The 19,846-nt window shown below is 31.9% G+C and overlaps 2 protein-coding genes across 2 annotated transcripts; one reads left to right on the forward strand and one right to left on the reverse strand.

Annotated features, from left to right (window-relative positions):
- Positions 1-91: 91 nt before the first annotated feature.
- LOC129308440 (enhanced ethylene response protein 5) lies at positions 92-6,156 on the forward strand. The gene is made up of 13 exons (XM_054949550.1): positions 92-340; positions 444-580; positions 683-776; positions 902-991; positions 2,533-2,598; positions 2,845-2,934; positions 3,004-3,060; positions 3,400-3,461; positions 4,883-4,970; positions 5,200-5,276; positions 5,353-5,427; positions 5,544-5,649; positions 5,769-6,156. Exons 1-13 carry the CDS (start codon positions 173-175, stop codon positions 5,898-5,900), a joined length of 1,242 nt encoding a protein of 413 aa, XP_054805525.1. The 5' UTR covers positions 92-172; the 3' UTR covers positions 5,901-6,156.
- A 3,408-nt stretch (positions 6,157-9,564) lies between these two features.
- Positions 9,565-11,100, reverse strand: LOC129310140 (GATA transcription factor 21-like). Its single transcript, XM_054952007.1, has 3 exons — positions 10,810-11,100; positions 10,450-10,713; positions 9,565-10,271 (listed from the first exon to the last, which is right to left on the reverse strand). The coding sequence occupies exons 1-3, from the start codon at positions 10,978-10,980 to the stop codon at positions 9,969-9,971; spliced, it is 738 nt and encodes a 245-aa protein (XP_054807982.1). The 5' UTR covers positions 10,981-11,100; the 3' UTR covers positions 9,565-9,968.
- Between the last annotated feature and the right edge of the window lie 8,746 nt (positions 11,101-19,846).

Consider the following 19,846-nt stretch of genomic DNA (forward strand, 5'->3'; position numbering starts at 1 on the left):
TAATAAATGTTGGGCCTATATAAGCAAGCCCAACTTTCCATGTCGACGCTCGAAACGATGTCGTCTGGAAGTCCAAGGAGAGTTCTCGGAAAATGGTCATGAAGCATGATACACCGATCGAAGCTGGTTTGAATCGAAATTTGAAGAGGGTGGAAGAAGCAAGCAAGCAGCCATGGCTTACATGAGCATGGGAGAAGCACACAGAAGGATAACGGACTATCTCGATCACTTCTGCGATTCCATATCTTCTCAAGACGGAGCTTACTTGAAGTCTCTCTTCTCTCTCTCCTCTAACTCCCCCTTCCTTCTCTCTGTGGCTGACGCCCTCAATCTCTTCCAGGTCTCTTCCTCTCCTCTCTCCTTTTCTCTTGTGAATTTAGCTTATTGATGGAGGTACCAAGGGAATTATTAATCTATCGGACAATGTTTGGGTTTTTGTTTAGGATGCTAATAGGTTGATCAAACAGTCCGAGAAGTACTATCAGTACGCAGAAATCCTTGTTACTTTTTTCCGTTCCTTGCAAAGTTATAAGCAGGGCAATTTGGTTGAATCTTATCAATCGTTTGAAAAATCTGCCAAGTATTTCTACTCCCCATCTCTTTTCTGCATTGATTCTCATATGTTGTTCAGGAAAAAAAAAATCCTAACTTTAAAACGGTTGTTGTAATTGCTGGAATTCAGTGCTTTCATCCAGGAATTTCGCAATTGGGAATCCGCCTGGGCCTTGGAAGCGTTGTACGCGATTGTTTACGAAATTAGGGTTCTTGCAGAGAAGGTATGATATGGAATTTAGTTGTATGATTCTGAAAGATTCACTTGTGGGTTTCTCTGATTTGAAGTTCACAGACTTTATGCTGCGTAGATGACGTGCCAAGATTTTTATTTTGTTTCCCTTTTCAGGCTGACAAGGAACTGGCTTCAAATGGGAAATCTCCCGAGAAGTTGAAAGGAGCTGGTTCGTTCCTTATGAAAGTTTTTGGTGTACTTGCGGTATGTTTCCTATTGCAGATGTAGATGCTTAGTAATGTATGTTGCTAATAGTACTAATTTTTCTTGGCATTAACGTATTGTTTTTTGAAATCTAATTTCACCTTTAGGTTTCGTATTTTATTTCGATCTATTTAATAGTTGATGCTTTGAGTTTTTAAAACCCAGCTATGATTATAAGCTCGATGCTCTATTTGAAAGTTAAGGATGATGCTTCTTACTGCTGCTATCTTATAATTTAACACTACATTATGTGTTATGGAGGAGGACATTGGAGTCGAAATGTATGCTCTTTGCGGATGATATAGTTCTTATAGCAGAGACAAGAGAAGAGGTTAATTGCAAACTTGAGTTATGGAGGAGGACATTGGAGTCGAAAGGTTTTCGTCTGAGTAGAAGTAAGACGGAATATTTATATTGTAAATTTGGTAAAGGACTATTCGAAAATAATTTCGAAGTGAAATTGGGAGATCAAATTATACCTCAAGTGGAAAAGTTTAGATATTTGGGAGCCATTATTCAAAATGATGGCGAAATCAGTGGAGATATTTCACATAGAATTCAAGCTGGGTGGTTTAATTGGAGAAAAGCTAAAGGAGTTATTTGTGACCGTAGGGTGCCTAATAAACTTAAAGGAAAGTTTTATCGTACTGCTATCAGACCGGCAATGTTATATAGTAGTGAATGCTGGGCTCTAACGGGACAGCAAGAGCATAAAGTTGGAGTAGCAGAGATGAGAATGTTACGATGGATGTGCGGACATACACGTAAAGATAAAATTCGAAATGAGCACATACGTGAAAAAGTGAGGGTGGCACCTATTGAGGAAAAAATGGTAGAAAATCGGTTGAGATGGTTTGGGCATGTACAAAGAAGACCAAGGGAGGCACCAGTGAGAAGAGTGGAACATATAACTTTGAGTCCGATTAAGAGAGGTAGAGGAAGGCCTAAGAGAACACTCTTGGAAGTTGTTGAACGTGATCTCTTAATTAATAATATTTCTAAAAGCTTAATAAATGATAGAGCACAATGGCGTCTTGCAATCCATGTAGCCGACCCCACCTAGTGGGATAAAGGCTTGTTGTTGTTGTATCATGTGTTACTCCTTCTACATGTTAATCTTTTTCATACCTTAATCCAGTCATTTTAATCGTTGATCCTTTATTTTTCAAAACCCAACAATGAGTGGGCAGGCACAATAGTCCTTTGAAAATTAACGATGGTGCTACCTATTGATGCCATTTTATTACTTAACACAACGTAACATGACATGCCTTAATTTCTCCTGTTTCAGGTAGCAGATTAACTTCTTAATTTATTAATCCTGTTTATTAGCCACTTCTTAAGAAATATTTAGTGTTTCCCAGAGCATGGTCTAACACTTCTTCTCATTTATAGTCAACTTTGTATAACATATACTTCTACTCTTTGTGTCACCAAAACAAGAGGAAATTACTTCTATGCTGCAACGCGTCAAGGTGTTTATGTGGAGTTTGATATTTAGCAGCTCTGCTTACTCTTTCATAGCTTTTCTTGTGTTCTAGGGGAAAGGACCAAAGCGTGTTGGAGCATTATATGTAACTTGTCAGTTATTCAAGATTTACTTTAAGGTAAAATTTAATGTGCATTTTGCTTCAATATTAGTCATTAACGGTTATTGAAAGTCAGCTTGATCTATCATGCTGACATGTAATGACACCAGTCTGAACTGAACTTGGTGTTACCTGAGCCTATGAAATTTGTGACATGTTAGCTGGGTTCAAGTAAGGGTGGGGTTTAGGACTGGAATGATATCTGTTATTGAAGTTAATGCTGAGATATATACATATATATTTTTTTTTATAATTGCCGTACAGCTTGGTACAGTTCACCTGTGCCGCAGTGTAATACGAAGCATTGAAACTGCACGCATATTTGACTTTGAAGAATTTCCTAAAAGAGACAAGGTTAGTGTTGTAATTCAATCAATAAATGTATGTGTTTCTAGATGTGCTTACCTTTTTGGTTGGCTCCAGGTCACCTACATGTACTATACTGGTCGCCTTGAAGTTTTCAATGAAAATTTCCCTGCTGTAAGTTTTTTCAATTTCCTCTAAATCATTATGAGCTACTTGCATGTTGAGTCTGGTACATCATCTGCATGCTAGATATCTACTAATTTCAGTATATTTTTACCTTACAGCACTATGCCCATATCTAGGCAATACTATTTTCAATGGAATACTGTACCATTGCTGTGAGCTATATTGGATCAATGTATTGCTTAAATTTTATTAATTTACCTAATCAATGTTTCATCTCCATTTTCAACTGAATCCTACTTTAGCTATATTGTGCAGTTGAAAGAGCATTAACGATATACTTCAACTTTTTTAGATCTTTATTTGTATTTTACATAAATGACTTGACAGGCTGATCATAAGTTATCGTATGCCTTGGAGCATTGCAACCCTCAGAGTGAAGCCAATATCAGGTTTGGACCTGGTGTGCTAACTGGGTATATGGCATTTGCATGTGGGGGATTTTTAGTGGTCAAATTGCAATGCACTTTGCTTGCAATAATGCATCCATGGGACAGTAGCTATGCATATTTTGTGGATAGGGTAAAGCTTGATTAGTTTGATGTGTGCTAGATTTTTAAATATGGCCATCGGTGATGCATTACAAATATTTGTTTATTCTTAAATTTTGCTATTCTTTTCAGCCTAGTAAAACAAAATTATTAGTTAGATAGTTAGATTGGTTAACCTTTCGGAAGGTGAGTAGCTATTAATTAAAGCCCATCAGTAATTAAATTGTACAAAAATTCTTTTACCTCCTGAAATTTTATAAAATAGCAGTGCTCGATATGTGACAGTTCTTTTACCTCCTGAAATACAGATAGGTTGGGTGAACTGAATTGTTTTTTTTTTTTTTCTTTTTTTGCTCTAATCATGCTTAGGATTAGATACATTTGCAATCCTGAAATCCTTTTTGTTTTAAAATTTTGACTTTCAACTTCAAAGTTGTGAGTATTGTTTTTGGCAAGGTACTCAAATCCAAACCAATCAAGGAACTAGTTCAAAAATTAAAAGTCAAAATCGTAGTCAAACCATAGTTTAACCGGTTATGAGCAAAACCTTTCATTAAACTGATCAAGACATTAATTCAATGGTTTATTGTTTAGCCAGCTAAGTTAACTTGGATTTCAATGCTATGGTTTTTGGCATGTCAAAAAAGTTTGAACCCTTGATCACTATTTATAACTTACCCCACCACACCCTTTGCCACCAGATTTAGCCCCAGGAGAAAAGTGGAGACTAATTTAAGGCTTTCTGTTAATTATTCATGTTAAATCTATAAGCGAAACATTTAGGATATCTCGCTATGCCATATGTAGACAGATTTTACATTATATGTCTCAGGCTATTTTTCAATTTGTTCTTGAATCTTACAATTCATAAATAGGAAATATACTTACCGGTTGCCAGATTGCCAGTTGATTTGACTGCAATGTTCAACACCACTTATTCTGCACCTTACTTGTATGACTGTTTATCACCATTGGTTTAATATAATTAAATTAATTATTAATAATTACAGTTAATTGTTGGCAAAAAATAAATAGATGAATATTGACAGATAATTATGGAATGTCAGATGTGAGAGGTTTAAATGGGTGTAAATAAACGTTCACCTTGAATTCATAATGATAGATCATTTTGAGATGCATCTTGCTGTTTTATTTGATTTTTTAAGGAGTAATATGATGATCACTACTTTGTCTAGATAGCCTTGCTGCATCAAAGACTTGTGAATACCTTGACATATGATTTTCCTGAATTATTATATTTCCACTGTTCCACGCTGTGTGCCTCATAATTTTTTCTTTTCTTTTCTTTTCTTTGAACATAGGATGATTCTTAAATATCTAATTCCTGTGAAGCTTTCGCTTGGCATTTTACCTAGAGATTGGCTCTTGGAGAAGTACAACCTACCTGAGGTATGTTTGACCTAGTGAGGATTCTTCTTTATATTGTTTTTGTTAGTGTGAAAGTAAAGTTCATAGGCCAACCCAGTTGATATGCTTGATTGGTGAGCTAAATCAAAAGAACCAAACCAAATTGAAATCCATTATGGTGGATCCCATCCGGTAGTTGAAATTTTTAGTATTGGCAAATTTATGTGCCGTACAAGTGTTTATACAGTTACTCTTTTCAACTTTTGGACAGTACAGTAACATCGTACAAGCTTTAAGGAAGGGTGATCTTCGACTTCTTCGGCGTGCTCTCCAAGATCACGAGGACCGGTAAAATGACTCATCAATTCAGTGTTATTCCAAGATTCATTTTGCAGAATATAATCGCATCTATTCATTTTTGTAGGTTCTTGAGGTCAGGTGTATATCTTGTTCTAGAGAAGTTAGAACTTCAATTATACCAGAGACTGATAAAGAAAATGTAAGTTTCCAATATCACCCGCACCCTCCCTTGTTTGTTGCGGTTGATAAATGAAATGATCACTCAATAAGTTACTCAAGCAACTACTTTCTCGTTTTCCCTTGGCAACATGGCAGTTACATCATTCAGAAGCAGAAAGACCCGAACAAAGCTCACCAGGTGAAGCTGGAGGTTATTGTGAAAGCTTTGAAATGGCTTGAAATGGACATGGATGTGGATGAGGTAATTTTGATATTTTCCACTGCCTTTATTCTACAACTTAAAAGTTATAATCTGTATAAAGAGAAGTGAAATAAAAAAAGGTATTGTAATTGTGGATTCCAATTGGTGTGAAATTGCAGGTGGAGTGTATCATGGCCATATTGATATATAAGAACCTTATGAAAGGTTACTTCGCTCACAAGAGTAAAGTGGTGGTTTTGAGCAAGCAAGACCCTTTCCCCAAATTAAATGGCAAGCCAGTCAATTCATAGTGAAGAGATGATGATCCTTGGCTTTGTTCTCAAATGTGTTCTCAAATGCACCAATTATTATAACAGTGCGTAAGTTTTTATAATCACGTCATTTTCTTTTTGGATTCATCTTTTTTCTTAGAAGATGCTAAGTTCCACGAATTAGATCGTGGCTTCTTCTTCTTCTTCTTCGTTTTCTTCTTTCACTGTCTTAACGCTTACCTTGATTGCCATACTATTGCTAGGGTATAATCTATCTAGTCATTTATTACCCCCATCACCATGGGCAATGTCTTGTGATTAAATTGATAGTATTTTTTTATGTATTAATTATTTTAAACGAGAAACGTAAAAAAAAAAAAAAGTTTTAAAAATTTGATTTCAAGTAAAAGGTAGCAAAAGAAACTAAACAGAATTAGAGTGAGAAAAGATTTTAACAAGAACGTAAAAATATTTAAGTAGTGAATGCATATCTTGTAATATCAAGGGTAAAAATAAAATGATTTTGAGGTGCAAAATATTATTTATAATGGTTATACTTGTAAAACAAGTATATTATTAGTTGTGTGTAAAATGTTAAAAGTAGCTTATAAATATGATTTTTTTTAAAAAAAAATGACAATTTAAACTGATTCAACCGTAGGTATTGACGTTTCACGGCTGATCAATTAACACATCTCTTTATATGTTTTATATACAATCAAAGGTAAAAATAAAATGATTTTGAGGTGTAAAATATTATTTATAATGGTTATACTTGTAAAACAAGTATATTATTAGTTATGTGTAAAATGTTAAAAGTAGTTTATAAATATGATTTATTTTTTAAACTGATTCAACCATGGGTATTGATGTTTCAGTGCTGATCAATTAACACGTCTCTTTATATGTTTTGGATACAATCAATTCAAATGTTAAAAAGCAGCTATGATTGGTTATTCATATTTATGCAATTTACTTGGTGTGAAATAATAGTTTGATTCAGTAAATCAGATTTCTAAAGCAAATCATGGAGCTACAAGAGTCAAATTTTAGTCAATTGATTCCAAGCTCGTATCATATTACTATTAATTTTAAGATGCCAAGTACACATTTCTTGTGAATCTACGTTAAGAAGTCATTCCAAAAAGTTGTTTGAAATGTTACATTTAGGCATAATAATTAAATTGTAAATTTACAAAATCCTAAACACTCCAGATTTAATATGAAGTGACAAGGTTGCATAGAAGATTCATTTTTTATTTTTTACTGCTCATATTCATATTTCTCTCTTCTTTCATTTTTTGTCTTTTTTTATACTACTGATTCATTTTTAAGAAAGTCCAAACCACAAGATGACATGAAGATTTGGAAATTTTTTTTTGTTGTCCATCCAATATCTAGAGTTTTGCATTGACTAATCTGAATTGGACTCGGGTCACACACCTAACTATAGTGAGTGATTTTTTTAGCAGGAATTTTTTATTTATTCAAGACTTAAACTCAAAGACTTCACTTAAATAAAATCAAATCACTTATTATTCAGACTAACTTCGGGTGATAAGTTTTGGAAAATTAGATGTCCTTGGCTTTTGAGGTCTTAAAAGAAATTAGTTTTTGTTGTTAAAATTATTAAAAAAAATTGTGAAAAATTCCAAAAAAAGCCGTGCGGATGATGAATATATCATTATTTCCCAAATGCAATCATCACTATGATGATTGAGAAGTGCTCTGGTTAACGTCAATCTCTGAAAAGCTAAACATAAAAAGTACTCGTCTTGTTGGCTTTACCTTCTTAAGCCCACACTTGACAGTTGACGCTCTTTTTCCCCCGGTTGCGTGAGCAATTTTTTTAGGGAGAACCGCATTGTAAGTCCTAAAACAGTAAAAAATTTCTCCTTGAACTCAATATATTTTGATATTGCATTACAAGCTCGAGAACTCTTATTACAATTTTTCTTAAAAGTGAAATTACAATTTTATCCTTATATGATTTGAAAATTTAAATCATACATAACACAATATTTATGGATACGCAATACGATATTCATGATTACACAACATGATATTTATGCATGTATAATTGATTTGTAAGTTAAAATATATATTACACAGGGCATGTACAATACAATATTTATTGATGCACAACATGATACTCATGAATTCTCAACACAATATCTATACATGTCTAGTTGTTTTATAGGTTAATTAAAATAAAATTACATAGAGTATGTACAATACAATGTTCATAAATGCATAACACAATATTTATGAGTATCCACATATGAACATTTAATTAAAAATGCATGAATATTATGTTGTACATCCATGGACATTGTGTTGTGTATTAATGAATATTGTGTTATGCATGATCTGAGTTTTCAAATCACATAAAAGCAAAATTATACTTTTGCTCCTAAGAAAAATTGCAATAAAGACCTTTGGGTCTGTAATGTAATGTTTTGCTCTTTTGAAGCCTGTAGTGTGATTCCTCCAATTTTTTATGATACCCGTAAATTCTAGCCAAAGTGACAACTAAGTCTTAAGAGGATTAATTAATTTAAATTAAAGCTTAATTAATTTTAAAATACCAACAAGATTTCTTAGTTCTTCAGTGGTAAAATATCAAATCTAACAACTTCAAAAAATTATAAGTTTGGTTTTTAATTTTACAATTTCATTGCAAATTTTAACAAGGTTTAAGAATAAATAATATTTATTAAGCTTTTTATTTTTTTAATATTAAAGATGAACATTTGAGTTTGTTATTAAAATTTGATAAATAATTTACAAATGCATCACAATAAAGTTACAAATCCTTAAAATGATGAGACTTGCTATTTTTTAACGTTAAAAGACAAACATTTGTGTTCACTTTTAAAAATTAAAAAGTAAGTAATAAATGCATCACAAATGAAGTTGTAAATTCAAGAGTCCAACTTCGTACCTTAAAATTGATTGAAATTTAATTTGAATTAATTAATTCCTTAGAACTTAATTGTAATTCTTCCTAGATTCTACTCCCTTGGGTAAATATACGATTTAGCATATATAAATGTTAAGGGAAATTGTGGAGAAATATTAAGAGAAAATGCAACAATCGACCCCTCTATTTTTATTTTTATAGAGAATTATATTGAAGTACCACACAAAAAAATTAATTATTATAAAGTATATTAACAATTGAACTAAGAAAAATAACAACACATTGTGTTATTAATGGGCTTAGTTCAATTAATAATTGACCTTATAGTAATTAATTTTTTTATATAGGATCTGTATGTAGATATTAGTTCATATATTTTTTATTTATTGCCTGTCCTTAAGTTTTATCTGTTTGCAGCATTAGTTCTTATTGTTACTAGCTAATAGAGTTCAATTCCATTGCTAAGTTAAATATTATTTGAGTAAAACAGCCGCTAACCTTTTATGTCATTTTATTATAACTGTCGTGTCTTCCTTCTTTTTCTTTCTTTTTTTTTTTAAGTTTTCCTCGTCAAGTGTTTAACGATTCTTATCCAATGTCATGCTTTTTCTGTTCACCTCCTGCTCAGGCTTTTATATAACTTATTACAATTTTAATAAGTCAACACAAGAAGTAATAGAAATTATGTGCATGTTACTGGTTGTTAATCTTTATCACTCTCTTGTATATGAGACACGTACCACACTACAAATCTAGCTATGTCCACCATTTATGAAAACCTGTAAATAAGAAGTAGTCATCATTTGGGTTGAAATGAGTAATTGGGTTGTGTTGGATCAGAGTTCATTGAATTTACTAAAAAGATAATAAAAAAAATTAAACCACATGAGCAAAGAGACCGAGATATAATGTCTAAATATAGTAATATCGTACGCTCATATCACCCACCACCACAACTTTATTGTCCTCTCTTTTCTCTCCCCTCTTCGCTATCATTATCACTTCCTGTATGTCTGATATTCACCTCATCCTCTTCTCGAAGCTCCCAACAATAAGACCTCACACACGTCACACAACAACATGCGTAACCAAATTACAAACGTTGTAATAATTCAAACAAGACAAAAGGGCAATATGTATATGATATGGGTAAAGTGAATTAGCGATGGAGAATTAATTAAACCTTATCCACGAACGAGACCATAGGATAAAACCATGAGCAGAATAGCAGCTTCTCTCTCGTCCTGTGGGAATAATAAAACTTGCTGTCGAGACAAGTTCTTGCTCAAGCTTATGGCTAAATCCTCTAAAACAACCTTCTTCCCACCTCCATCAGTCATTCGTTTCTTCTTCTTCTTCTTCAATAATGGCTTCTTTATCTCCTGTTTCTTGTGTACTTTGTTTTCTCTCGCCGGAGCAGCTCCAGCTGCTGCCGCCATGGACCGCCTCGCCTTCCTTTGTCGAATTCCACACGCGTTGCAAAGTGACTGTTCCACCGAAAGGATTGTTCATCAGCATAACATGTTAGGCCCACATATGAATTAACGAAATTCAATTCAAATTTCCAAGTCTATAACTATATATGAGGAAACGCTACTAAAGCCTGTGAAATGATGGCGTTTGATTTGAGAAAGAAGATCATGATCAGAAGAAGAAGATGTATACCTTAGGGCCCGTTGGTCCACTCCTCCAGAGAGGGGTCTTAGTGGTGTGGCAATCAGCACAAACCCTAATAAAACTGATATTATAATTAGCTGATGAAGATGAAGATAACGGTTGCTTCTGATGATCTTCTTGAAATTTGTGCATAGTTTGATCCGAAACCATCGTCTTCCTCGTTCTTCTCATCTTGGCTGATCCTTCGTTAATTTGATCATTCTTATCTTCTTTCTTCCTCGATCTGCCACAAGGCATGGCAGTCTTCTCGGCCTAAGAAACATCACAACGCGACAGTGATCAATAACGGTAACAGCTAAGATTGTGTGTGTGTGTGTGAGAGAGAGAGAGAGAGAGAGAGAGACTCACATCTGCTTGTAGGTGATTCAGTGATGATTGATGACGATCTGCTGGATGATAAAGTGGAGAAGAAGGTGTAGAAGAGGGTTGAATATGGTTTTGATGTCCATAATTAAGATCTGAAGACATGGAAGAGGACACGACTGATGATGATGATGAACAGCGATAAGTTGGTATCATTGATGCACGCACATAAACACACAAACTGACTCACACACACACACACAGACACACAGGTATTGAATTGATGAAAAGAAAGTAGGAAGAGAGAAGGCAAAAAGCCAAAAAGGTATTGAGGGGTTGTTAATAATTATGTATTGAGGGGTTGTTAATAATTATAAGAATGATGAAAAAGAAAATAAGTAAAAGAGAGTGAGGAGAGCCTGAGTCAACTGGAGTCACGCTATTAAAATTCAACTCGCTTGGCTGGTCGGCTGTGGTTCGTCCAACGAAAGAGTTTTGAATGAGTTAAGATGTTAGATTCTATATTTTTTCTTTTCTTTTCTTGCTCAGCCTTACATTCGTGCGTAGTAATTGTTACCTGAATGTTCCATTTTGTGACTTGATGCCTTTTTTATTTTAATATACTCTTTCAAGGGTATACTTTTATTAAATTATATAATTTTAATAATGATATGGTTAACCCCGGTTTAATCGTGAATGCACATTGACTCTCAAATCATTGGTTCAATCACGGGTCCTATTATGAGTACCTAAGTAAGAAGAGAATCACGTAAAGAAATGGCAAAGGCAGAGCAGAAGGGACAGCGTTAAAAAGACAAACAAAACTGAACGTAGTGTAAGGAAAGCTTACTTGCGTACATGCATGGACGATAGGGTGTAGCTGACTCCATACTTTACGAGTATGACAAAACCCTAATTAATTTATGCAAACATTTCCTAGTTATTACGTACATTTAAATGCTTCATCAAACCCAAGAGAGGCTTAAGCATTCATTTTGAAAGCTATCAGAGGTGAAAGAAATAAACTAAAGAAGGATTGAAAAATGTCATATCTATTATTAAGATAAATGGTACATTATATACACAAAGAAAATAAATAATACAATAATGACTAATAATTATATAATAATATTAAATAATTTTTACTAATAATGATTGAGATATATACACAATAATGATAAAAAAATATTTGGAGAATATTCTAGATAACATCCCCCCTTCAAACTAAAGATAGCTTAACAAAGAGCAACTTAAGTTTATTTACTAGAAACTGAAAACGGCCTGGATGAAAAGATTTTGTAAACAAGTCTGTCAGCTGATATTTGGTTCGAATTGAAACAAGTTGGATGTTGCCCCAAATAACATGTTGTCAACTAAAGTGATAGTCAATCTCAATGTATTTGGTCCACTCATAGAACACATCATTGTGAGAAATCATGATTGCAGCTTGACTATTATAATAAATGTCTGTGGAAGAGCTCTAATATGCTCCCAACTAGAGCTAAAAAAACGGATTGAGCCAGCATGCTAGCCCATTTAACTCGCAAAATTTAATGGATTGAGTTGAATAAATTGGCCCATGTTTTAAAACAGGCTGGACTAGCTCAACCTGTAAAACTAGTAGGCTAAAACAAGCTAACCCGCGAGCTAGCATATTTTTAAAAAATTATTTTTTTTATTTTTTAGTCATATTATATCTTTTTATAAACCTACAATAATAACAATATTTCTCAAATATATAATTTATGACACCCAAATATGTTACTTATATTTAAAATATAATGTAAATCTTTTTTACCATTTGCAAATAAAATTTTTATTATAGTTTGTAAATCGATGATTTATTAATTCTTATAGAAATATTTTGAATATATATTATTTATTAATCTCATAAGATCTATTGATTGAAATCATAAATATGAATCCATTGAAAAAAATAATATGGGTTTATATTTAAATTTTCTTTCTCAATGAGAAAGATAATAGACATAGGCGAGAAGATAATTAATAATAAAAATCTAGTAAAATAAATTTGCTTGGTTGAATTCTATGTTTATTTTATTTATTTATAAGTTCTTTAATTGCTAATTTGCCTTAAAGTGTGAAATATATATATATATATATATATATATTATATAAATTTTAAGTTGTTAAAAAAAATTTGGTAAATTTTTGCAAGCTAGCCCGCGAGCTAAGTACCCCTTTAAAAAGTAGGTTGGGTTAGGTTTTCCAACCCATTTTATTTAGCGGGCTGGCCAAATCCAACCAGCAAAAATGCCAACCTATGTAAGTTAGCCTGCAAGTTGGCCTATAGCCCGTTTGCCCAGTCCTACTCCCAACTCATCAAGTAGCCAATGAAGCCAAAGTACCTTAGCAGTAGTGTCTGCTAATGCACGATATTCCAATTCAATACTGGAGCAGGAGGCTAATGTCTGCTTCTTACTTCTCCAAGAGATAAGAGAATGATCGAGAAATATACAAAATCCTATCGTGGACCATCAATCATCACGATCACCACCCCAATCAGCATCAGAGTAAGCTCCAGCATAAAAGAAGAGCTAGCATAAAAGTGAAGGGCTATGATATAGAGTGCCTCTAATATATCAAATGATTCGAAAAACTGCTGCATAATGAGTTATGTGAGACTCGAACATAAATTGGCTGACAATATGAACTGCATAAGCAATGTCAGGATAGGTGACAACAAGATAGATAAGGCCCCTAACCAGCTGGCAATAACAAGTGGGATTATCCAACAATGTGCCATTAATAGAAGTATAGTGAATATTGAGTTTAGTAGGAGTAGTTTCAACTTCTTTATTAGAAAGGCAAACTTGGGATATCAAATCTAGAGCCAGTAATTCGGGTTGGGCGGGCTTATTCGGGTTGGGTTCAATTTAGGTCTGGCTTATTTAGATCGAGCTTAAAGAATCCTACCCATTCTAAAAAGCCTATATAGCTAAGCCCGTCCTTAACATCTTTGAGTGTTGGGCTTATTCGAGCCAGCCCGAATACCCAAAAAAATTTTAAAAATATTTTTTCTTTACTTTTAATCAATTTTAATTTTTAAATAATTTTATTAAGCATATAATATTATTTTAACTTGAAAGGAATAAAAAAGATAATAACTTATTAACTTTGTAGTTAAGTACTTAAGTAGCTCTATTACTATTTTGTTGTAGGCAATTTATTCATGAATGTTTCCTTTACTTGTAAATTAATGTCTTTTTTGTTTAAACATTGCCCTTATCATGGTTATATAAAAATATTTATAAATTTTAATTAAATTATACTATTTTAATTATGATCAAGTTAATCTCAATTCAACTACGTTTAAATCAATAATTTAAAATTATTGCCCTAATTAGCTCAAAGTTTTTAATAATTATTGGATAAATTGTACTTTTTATTTTTAAGAATATGAGAAAAATAGCCATCATTATATTATATAAAAAAATTATTTAATTATGGGTAAAAGACTATTTTTTAAAATTTTTTCTTTAACCTTTTATATTATTTAAGCCCTATATACAAGGGGTATTTACTTTAGTTCATTTTTAATTTTCAACCAAGTCTGGCATGAATGATAATTAAATAATTATTTAAAAATATTATCTTATTTATTATGTTTGTTTAGTAGTAAAGCCAAAAATTCGTACATGCCCAAAATTTATTTTTAAAATTATTTTTAATTTAAAATTAATTATTTTATTTTATAAAAAATATAAAATATAATTTTTTGGACAAGAAAATGGTGTATATGACTTAAATTTTTTAAAAAAATTGAGTCTTAAAATATAAAAATAAATATTAAAATATATTTTAATTATTATTTTGAGATATTTTATTTGATTAAAAATAATAAAAATAAGAAAATATAAATATTTTAAATTTTTTAAAATAACTATAGTAATACACTCAAATATATGGTATTATAGAATAAAATGATATAAAACTTTAAAAATAATTAATATTTATTATATTATATATATTTTTAAAAATTTATTTTTTCTATTCGGGTATTCAGGCCAAGCCTGAACCCGATAGGGCTTGGCCTGAATTTTCTCGAGCCTATTCAGGCTGCCCAAATAGGCCCAAAAAATAAAAAATTATTATTTTTTAAGCTCGTGTCTAAATTTTTCGGGCGAGTTTGGGTTGGCCCGTCGAGCTTGGCCCAAATTACTGGATATAATCAAATCAATGGCATACTTGACTTGAGAGAGATATATACTATCACTCCCATGGCAGACCTCAATCTCAAGAAATTAGTTCAATCTATCAAGATCCTTCATTTTAAATTGCTAGCTCAAATATGTCTTGAGCTCCGGTGTCATTGCTACATGTGATAATCATATTATCAACATACAAAAGTAACAAAACAATACCATAAATAGTGGAGCAAAAAAAAAAGAGCTAAGTTGTGAGGACTACATGAAAAATTCAATTGACTCATAATATTAATAAACTTAGCAAACCATGCATATAGAGCCTGCTTGAGCCCATGTAGCACTCAATAAAGATGATAGACCTTGTCTTTTGGATGTTAATACCTGGGTGGAGGCTTTATATACACTTCTTCTTCTAGATCTCTATTTAGAAATGCATTTTTAACATTCATCTAGTAAAGAGGCCAGTGCTTAACAGTAGCAATGGCTAAACGGTTACAAACAAAAGTCATTTAGGCAATAGGTATAAAAGTTTCATCATAGTCAACACCATACTCTTGAGTAAATCCTTAGGCCACCAAGCGGGCCTTACATTACTTTAAAGAGCCATCAAAATGAGTCTTGTTCTTGTAGACCCATCGACACATAACCAAAGTTTTACTAAGAGAAAGATCAACAAGATCTTAAGTATGTATTTTATCTAGGGCTTATAATTTATCATCCATAGCTTGCTACCAATAAGAATCACAAGAGGCTTCCTTAAAGGATTTGGATTCCTAAAATTGGAGAATAGTGGAAAAATAATGGTATCATTAAGGTAAGAGGGAGAATTTCTTACATGATTAGGCTGAGAGTCTGTTGATGATATAGGCTCAGTAGGCGTGACTTGTGTTGGAGGAGCAATAAGTATGACAGTAGGCACATCTGGAGCAAATGCAGCATTAGTTGTGGAAACAAGCTCAATAGAAGAATCTATACTTGAGTCACTGGGAAAAGGATCGATAGAAATATCTATAAAAATAGGAGGTGAAGAAAATAAGAATAATGAGAGATCGGTTAGAGATGAAAACTGAATATTTTCCCAAAAGACAACATGCTAAGAAATACAAATACAATGAGAGAGAGAGAGAGAATCTCAACAATAATAACCCTTATACTCAAAATCATAACTAAGAAAACAATAAACATAAAAATGAGCTTGAAGTTTGTTTATCTCATAAGACAAAAGAAGAACAAAACAAGCATGAGCAAAGACTTTTAAAAGACTATAATTGAGAGGATAACCATGGAGATGCTCAAAAGAAGATATGTTATCGGTGACAAGAGACGAGAGTTAATTGATTTAAAAGACAGAAGTTAAGGCTACTTCACCTTAAAACCATTCATGACAAGAAGAAATAAGCAATGCTCTAATAGAATCAAGAATATGACAGTGTTTATACTAACAAGACTATTCTATTGAGAAGTATAGGGACAAGAATATTGAGAAATATTACTCTAAGAATTAAGAAAGGTGAGTAATCTACAGCCATGATATTCTAAAGCATTATCACAATGAAATTTTTTAATAACTTTAGAATACTGAGTGTGAATTATAGTAGCAAATTTGATATGAAGTTTAGGTAACTTGATCGATATTTCATCATATAAATCCAAGTAAAATGAGAAAAGTCATCAACAAAAATCACAAAATATCAGGATCCTCCCATAGAGGGAGTAGATATAGGATCCCAAACATTATAATGAATCAAATTAGATGAAAAAGCAACAATAGAATCATTTTTATGAAAAGACAAAACTGGTTGTTTGGCAATCTGACAAGAAAAGCATTATAAAAAATGACTATAAACATGACCTAAAAGACCAAATGTAATTTACTTAAAGGATGAGCAAGATGATAATGCCATTAAGTCGAGAGAAGAATCAAGAGAAAAGGATGTGGAGGCAACACACAATATAGGAATAGTAATCTCATGTAGGTGCATTGAGGTGAGCTCGAACATGCGACCAACTTTGCACTCAATGTCAACAATCTATCATGTCTGAGAATCCATCATGGCATAATCACGTTTACGAAATAACACGTCATAACCTATATCAACAAGTTATCTAACAGAAAGAAGGTTAGAGTTAATGGCAAGAACAAAATATGTACCATGAATAGATAGGGAAGGCAAGGAGATAGTACTAATATGACTAACAAGCATTTGAGAATTATTAATAGTGTATATAAGATAGGCAGTAGAGTTATGTCTCATAGAGGAAAAGAAATTTTCTTGACTTATCGTATGATTGCAACAAGCTGAGTCAAAATACCAAGTGAATTTATCAGCGAGAATAGACAAGGCAATAAATGGGCAAGAGGAACTGGAGATGAATGTGTGCAATAAAGTTTTAAGTTCAATTGGAGAGAATTCCAAAGTAGGCTAAGCAAAATCACATTTTTTTCAACTAGAGATGGTAATTGCAACTACTCAAAGTAACTAATACAGATTGAGCAACATCTGAATTTTTCTTTTTTTTTAAGAAAAAAAGGCTTACAAAAGAGAATGAAAGATTAAAAACACCCAACCTAAAGACTGTAGTATGAATAGCTTGGTGCTCACACTAAGAAACTAATCAACGATTTGACCGTTGAAAATGACGCGTTGGATGTTCTTTACCTGTTAACCAAATTCCAACACAATCCAACAATTAAAGAATTTACAAATGTCAATTTATTGAAACTGCCTTGTGGATATGGGAAAATAGATTTAAGGTGGATCTGAACTCATGATGAAGGACAGAAACACTATTGCGAAGGAAAGCTAACGCTCTTCAAAAACTGACTTATTATAAAAAAAAAATATTATATGGCTCTGATACCATGAAAGCTATCAGAGATGAAAGAGATAAACTAGAAAAGGATTAGGAAATGTCATATTTATTATTGAGATGAGTGATACATTATATACACACAAAAAATAGATAATACAATAATAGCTAATAATTATATAATAATATCAAATAATAATTATATATCAAATACAATAATGACTAACAATAATGATAAAAAATATTTGAAAAATATTCTAGATAACACGTTTAATATTCAAAAGGATGGCATCTTAATTAAGCTCAATTCTTATAAGAACACAACCAGGACCAAGTTATTATCAATTCATGGGCATATAAAATCACATGCTTAGCTTTAGTAGAAAACAAAAGGTAAGAACAAATTCCTAACATTTTGCATCCTACAATGATGATGATGATGATGATATAACACGACAATAACCAAATTAACAATCAATAATAACAATAATTATGATGATGAGGCAGGCTACGTAGGAGGATTTTCGTTCACTCTTTTACAAAGAGTAATTGGAAGGGATGTTATGCGTGTGAAATATTATTTACTTATGTAATTAAATTATATTAGTTGCTGGTACAATAGACTGACTACAATAGTGACTCCAAAATCTTGTCACCTTTAAAACTTAGGTCATCTCATTGGATTGCATGAGATCTTATATTATACTCCGTCTTATTTATAAGATCAAAAAAGAAGATTAATTTAACTCTTTTTTATAGAACATTTTAATATTTTCTATATTCATCTTTAATTTTACCTTTCTTCTCTTACTAAATGTTAGGAAAAAAATATTTTTCTATCCTTATTAGGAGGTTTTAGTAGAAATTTATTAAATTTTAATATGGTGTTAATAGTTTTTTTTATTTTAATAAAACATGTTAGAAGTAACTTATGAATAGAACCAGAGGAGACATGTACATACTTAATCGCTAAGAATTAGAAAACATTTTTAACTAATTTTTATCATTTACTTTTATTTAATAAGGTGTCTCTATTAGAAAATGTTATTAATTACACCCCTAATTAAAATTATTTAAAAAAACTTTGTTAATTAAACCTTGAAAGGAGTTAAAATATGTGCCTTATATTTTATTTTTTTTATCATGATATTTAAAAAAAAAATCTTGTAATACTAAACATAGCTAGGGAGTATATCATTTGTAGCATTATTCATGTATATATATAAATTATAATTTGTTTAAATTAAAATGTATGTTCATTTCAAAAATATGAAATGAATGAGAATAAGGGCTCCATTTTTCAGTTTTTAAATTAAAAATCACTTCTTAACAAAAGTACCTTTAAAAAAACAAGGGTATTTATTTAAACTGTTAAAAATAGTAAGAATCTAAAGACCAATCAAATGAGATTTCTTATTATCTTGATAACTAAGCTCTTCTTTCTTAATAAGTTTTGTTTGCTTTGGGTTTGTATGGGCATATTAGAGCAACGTCTACTCAAAAAGTGCAATAAATCTGCCTTCTAAATCAAACAATAAGTTTCTAGCATACTTTACCGCAATTTTCTCATATGCAAGTGCTTAAAAGTGAAGGGAACAAAGAAATAAAAATAGAGAAACATGTGAGATATTTGCATGGTGAGAGCAGACATAACATTGATAATGATAAAAAAAATTACAACAAATATAAGATGAAAAAAATGACAAGAAAAAGCGTTGGCGTGCTATTATACTAGGAACTAGCACTCTGTTGGTTGCTAGGTACTCACTGCTCTCTGTTGAATGCATGACGTGATGAGGAAATTGTGTCAAATTTGTTAAAGAAAGATGTGTCTAGTTTAGTCAAACTAAATGTTGAATCAATTGAAATGCTTTTAGGTTGATTGGAATTGGAGTTATTGAAGAGGTTGGAGAGACTGCATATGTGTGGTGACAACTTTATAAACATAAAGTGATAATTTTTTCATGGCTTCTCCTTTATAAATACAAGTGACAATTTTCCTTTGGCTTTACCTTTCATTTTTAGAGTCATTAGCTACAATTTTCCATGGGTTGGTGGATGGTTTTCAACCCTCCTTCAATAGGAACTAATTGGTTTGCAGC

The sequence above is a fragment of the Prosopis cineraria genome, unplaced genomic scaffold (assembly GCF_029017545.1).
Source record: "Prosopis cineraria cultivar Desert tree isolate PC_DT_omini unplaced genomic scaffold, ASM2901754v1 PC4, whole genome shotgun sequence".
Taxonomy (NCBI): domain Eukaryota; kingdom Viridiplantae; phylum Streptophyta; class Magnoliopsida; order Fabales; family Fabaceae; genus Prosopis; species Prosopis cineraria.

What these genes read in the sequence shown, in the direction of transcription:
- LOC129308440 (XM_054949550.1), top strand. Translation starts at nt 173, where the DNA reads ATGGCTTACATGAGCATGGGAGAAGCACACAGAAGGATAACGGACTAT. An exon ending in AGAAGTACAACCTACCTGAG is followed by an intron (nt 4,971 to 5,199) that starts GTATGTTTGACC and finishes ACTTTTGGACAG; the next exon opens with TACAGTAACATCGTACAAGC. An exon ending in CTCCAAGATCACGAGGACCG is followed by an intron (nt 5,277 to 5,352) that starts GTAAAATGACTC and finishes TCATTTTTGTAG; the next exon opens with GTTCTTGAGGTCAGGTGTAT.
- LOC129310140 (XM_054952007.1), bottom strand. Translation starts at nt 10,980, where the DNA reads ATGATACCAACTTATCGCTGTTCATCATCATCATCAGTCGTGTCCTCT. An exon ending in TGAATCACCTACAAGCAGAT is followed by an intron (nt 10,714 to 10,809) that starts GTGAGTCTCTCT and finishes GATGTTTCTTAG; the next exon opens with GCCGAGAAGACTGCCATGCC. An exon ending in GTGGACCAACGGGCCCTAAG is followed by an intron (nt 10,272 to 10,449) that starts GTATACATCTTC and finishes TCGGTGGAACAG; the next exon opens with TCACTTTGCAACGCGTGTGG.